Here is a 4,686-nt window from a genome sequence, read left to right as displayed (position 1 = left end):
ACGTTTCAGACTTGGAGCTGTTTTGTTATTTTGAAAATGTGCAGTTAATATATTTGCGAACACATTGCCTGCCACAAATCCATTTGTAATCTCGACTGGTCCAGCTTTCTGTAAATGGGTCCAGGAACACTAGAATTCAATCACATTCAGTCAGTTATAAATGCATGTCTCTTCAGGACCTATTCAGTCAAACCCGTAAGCAGGTTTGACTGATAGTTCTAGATAAAACATTATTCATGTGGGTTCACAATTACACCCCCCCCCCCCCCTTCAATGTGATTAAAGTTATCTAGTAGACAGCTTCTGAACCTTTCCTGTGTATCTGCTTCTGTATGGGTTGAGGTTCATGTTCAAATGAACTATCTCTGTTCTCTCTCTGTGTCCCGGCAGGTATGATTCAGAGGAAGGAGGTGATACACTCAGTCCTAGGACAGCTGCAGGATGCCACAGAGAGCTCCGGCCTGCACGCCCTCACCAGGGTGGCTCTGGAGGTCCACCAGGTACTGACCCCCTTCACCCTGCCTTCCTCACCCTGCCAGGAGTTCCCCGACTGGGCGGGCATCGACGGCGTGGCCCATAGCCTGTACCCTGCTGACGCCCCCGGAGGCCTCCTGCCTCTGGCCTGTAAGGGAGAGGGGAACCTGTTGTTTGATACAGCCAGCATGCTGCTAGTGGGGACGACTCGTCTCAGTCTGGAGCTACAGGTGAGCAGAGATTATATACAGCATCTGAGTTTCAACCACTACATTGTATTTATTTTGTGGATCTGTTTGATTTTTTTCCTAGTTTGGAAATGTAATTTCTTTGTGGATGAGAGCTACTAAGAAATTAATTTCTGTGTTTCTTTTAAGTGTGTGTGTGTGTTACACTAAGTATGTTCCAACTCCTGAACTGCATTTCCTCCAGGTACGTACGGTGGTGGAGATGCTGCTGTGGAAGAGATACTACCTGGGCGGTATGATCGACTCGAAGGTGATGCTGCAGGCGGCCAGGTTCAGCCTGTGTGCCGAGGAGTCCCAGGACATGCTCAACCTCCCCCTTTCAGTCCTCGAAGCTATCTTCGACGCCGACGTCAAAGCCTCCTGCTTCCCCGGCTCCTACGCCAACATGTGGCACCTCTATGCCCTTTCCTCCGTCCTCCAGTGCAGCATCTATTCTGTCTACCCCATGTACAACCTCAAGATACGACCCTACTTCAACCGCCTGATAAGACCCAGGTCCTACCCCAAAGACGTGGATCCTATCACCTTGCACATCATGTGGTCCGGAGAGCTGGAGGTGTGCTCCTCCAGGTTCAGACCTACAGTCTTTGTAGCGTTAGTCCATTCTAGTGACCTCCGGATGGGCAGTCCTAACGACGAGCAGAGGGTCTCCCCTCTGAAGACACAGGAGCTTCTCAACCAGGACTCTCTCCTGTCCTACTCCAGTCTGAAGGACAAGTACAACGTCACCAAGAGTACGTTCTATCGCTGGAGACGGCAGACGCAGGAGCACCGTTTAAGATCTGCTGCCAGGTACGTTACAGTTTCTTGTCTCTGTCGTCGATCAAAATACAAAAGCTGATTTAAAATCATGGCACTCTGACACATTCACACTTTGTGTTGTATTGTTTATTTAGCTGTATGTTTCTGCTGACATTGAATTATTATTTTTAATCTGATCTTTTTCTATCAAGGTACGAGGCCAAACACTTCCTCCAAGCGTGCTACCTGGAAGGGAAGCTCATCCCTCTGCATCAGTTCAAAGAGTTCTTCCCTGAGATCTCCAGATCCACCTACTATGCATGGAAGCACGAGCTGATCTCATCCGGCGGTAATTTCTCCACGTTCTCCACGAGCGAGGTGAGTCCAGGGGACAGCACGGAGCAGGAGTCCTGGTCCTCTCCAGAGTCCAAGCTCGGGCAGGAGGAAGACCATGAGGTAGAGCCAGACGCAGAGCATATCGACAGCGTGGCCAGTCTGTTCGGCCTGAACTACAACGATGATAAGATGGATGGAGAACGGGCCCAAAACATGGCTCTGATGCAGGAGGCCAAGAAGGTTCTTCAGAACTGCATCGCTAGGAATACATCGTTCCCCTTTCGCATCTTCAAGAGGAGCTTCCCAGGGATCTCCAGGTCACCTATAAGGATTTTACTGTTATTTAGCTCCGCCTTTAATAAAAACAGTTTACTGTTATTTAGCTCAAATATTTAATAACAAATAGTTTACTGTTATTTAGCTCAAATCTTTAATAAAAAATAGTTTACTGTTACTTTAGACATTATTTTTGTTTTTAAAATCTTGCATTCATCCATTTTATTGCCTCCCTTCATTTTATTGATTTACTGTAAAGTGTGTTGCAATTTTATCATGAACTTTTGAACTAAAAGTTTGATTTGATCCAGGTCTACTTATTACAACTGGAGGAGAGAGGCCATGCTGTTTAACCGAGGCTACAAGGTCGGAAGCAGTGAAAACAGCTTGGACACGGATAAGAGTAGTCCAACTGGTGGTCTGTCCCCTATCGGGGGGACTGAGAGCGGTGGTCATGCTGCCACGGTCTTCCCCAGAGTTAAGATCTGTAGAAACAACCATAAAGGGTTCAGGATGGTGTTCCTACGCAGGAAGAAGCTGAGAGAAGCTGCCAAGATGAAGGTGTGGAGGTCAAAATGGCCTCTGTCTAGGTTCAGAGTGAAATACCCCTCCCTGTCCCTCTGTTTCTATTGGCTGTGGCGTAACGTCCCCAGTGGAACCAGGAAGGAGGAAACCAACACCCCGTCTCTAGAGGAGGACCGTTCTGTGATGATTAGGGAGAACAACAACGCAGTGAAAGGGAATGGGATGATGATGATGGCAGAGAGTGACATAAAGACAAAAGCTCCAATGCAGGACGTGTTCTCCTTTGAGGGGGACCCGACAGAGGATCTGAGAGCCCCCGTCACCATGACCTCTGTGACATCCCCCTCCCCCCTCCCCAACCCAACCAATATGTCCGCCACCACAGACGACCAGATGTTTGTGATGGATTTGGTGGCCCTGGCTAACTTCAAGGCCAAGGCCAAAGTCTTCCTGCAGCAACGCTTTGAGGAGAAGTCCTTCCCCACCTTCAAAGAGTTCAGGTCCTTCTTCCCCCTGACTCCCCGTTCCACCTACTATATGTGGAAGAGAGCCCTGCATCACGGAGTGCCACTGGTACATGGCTGAGAGAGCGAGGGCATGGCTGAGAGAGCGAGGGCGTGGCTGAGAGAGGACACTTGGTGTAATGGTGGTCATACACTCTGTTACACTAGCTTTAAGCAGAAGGGTGTCCCTGTAACCAACTGAAATGCTGTCTTGTCTGTTGTCTCTTCCGAATCCTAAAATCTTTCCCCCCTCCCCCGTCACTCCCTCAAACAGAGTCCTCAGTATCAACCCCCACCCCCTCCTCACCCACTTTGAAATTATGTCGATTTTTCACAATTGTTTTCAACTGAGCACACTGTAATTGTTTGGGTGTGTAGTTTGAGGTATGCTTCAGCACCTGGGTGAAGTCTAATGTATTGAAATGGCAGACAAATGCATCTTAAACATGATGTTCACCCTCTATCTCGTCTCCATTCCTGGCTCTCCTTTGTTCTCCTCCCTCCCTCCCTCCATTCCCTCACCTATCACCTTCAGGTCATGGACATTTGCACATCTGTGAAAAGACACTGTCCTACAGTTCAAGTAATGGTCCTCTGGCCTCTAGCAAAAGGCAGTTGAAAGTCATCCTGATAGTGACCAACCAGTGGGGGTTGATGTATTTTTTAAATGGCTCTTTGTTTGAGAGACTGGGTGTGTTCTTCTTCTCTTGTATTTAGTTTTAATCCCTCTTCAGGAAGGACTCCTTTTATTTCCTTGTTTTTCTTCTTCATGTGAAATTGTTTTCAGGTTCCTTCAGGATGTTCAGTTATTTTTTGTTGTTAATCCATTTGATGTCTGTCTACCTGTTCTGTAGGATTCCTAGTGGTTTACCTTTTTAATGTGTCGTATTGAAAGAAGTCTGTGGTTGTGTCAGGAAAAGGCCTTTTGTTTCAGAGATCCAGTTTCTCCCTTTTTTGTTGTTTTAAAACATGCTCTGTACACACACACACACACACACACACACACACAGTGTTTTGATTCACAAATATTTTTTTTTTTACTATTGAATGTACATCTAAAAATATGATTTAACTTGGTTCATCGCTGTTTTGTGTTTCAGGGTCTTTACTTCATCGTGATTTATATATAGCAATAGATGCTACGCCAAACAGGTAATGACCTATAGATTGTCTCCTACTGTAAGGTATCTTTGCACTGTGGTATTTCAATGGGATACGGAACAACCATATCAGGGATCAGTTGCCTTTTACGACATATGTTACAGGGTCTCAAGACAAATGTGTTTCTATTTGAATTGAGCAGTTTTGTTTTCTAATGAATGTTTACAACACTTCTGGACACGCTACCAGAATATGTGATATGCTAATTGGCCTAATTAAGTGTATTTTCTTTTTAAGAATTTCTATATTTTCTCTTGTGATTTACCATGCCTTTTTATTTTTATTTTTTAGAACTACCTATCGTTCATGTTTTTCTGGTAACCATAATGTGAAATTAATCTTCTCTCTTTCTGAAATCCTAAAGCATGGTATGTTAGTTTTTAAGTCATGTTTGTCTTTTTATTTTTTTTAATGAAATGTGA

The 4,686-nt window shown here is 45.5% G+C and overlaps 1 protein-coding gene across 1 annotated transcript; it reads left to right on the top strand.

Moving 5' to 3' along the window:
• Positions 1-392: 392 nt before the first annotated feature.
• LOC135505610 (vertnin-like) lies at positions 393-3,185 on the top strand. Its single transcript, XM_064924675.1, has 4 exons — positions 393-704; positions 907-1,514; positions 1,676-2,116; positions 2,387-3,185. Exons 1-4 carry the CDS (start codon positions 393-395, stop codon positions 3,183-3,185), a joined length of 2,160 nt encoding a protein of 719 aa, XP_064780747.1.
• Positions 3,186-4,686: the final 1,501 nt, after the last annotated feature.

Source organism: Oncorhynchus masou, chromosome 19 (genome assembly GCF_036934945.1).
Source record: "Oncorhynchus masou masou isolate Uvic2021 chromosome 19, UVic_Omas_1.1, whole genome shotgun sequence".
Taxonomy (NCBI): Eukaryota; Metazoa; Chordata; class Actinopteri; order Salmoniformes; family Salmonidae; genus Oncorhynchus; species Oncorhynchus masou.
Note: the sequence above shows the minus strand (reverse complement) of the source record. Positions and strands in the feature narration are given on the sequence as shown.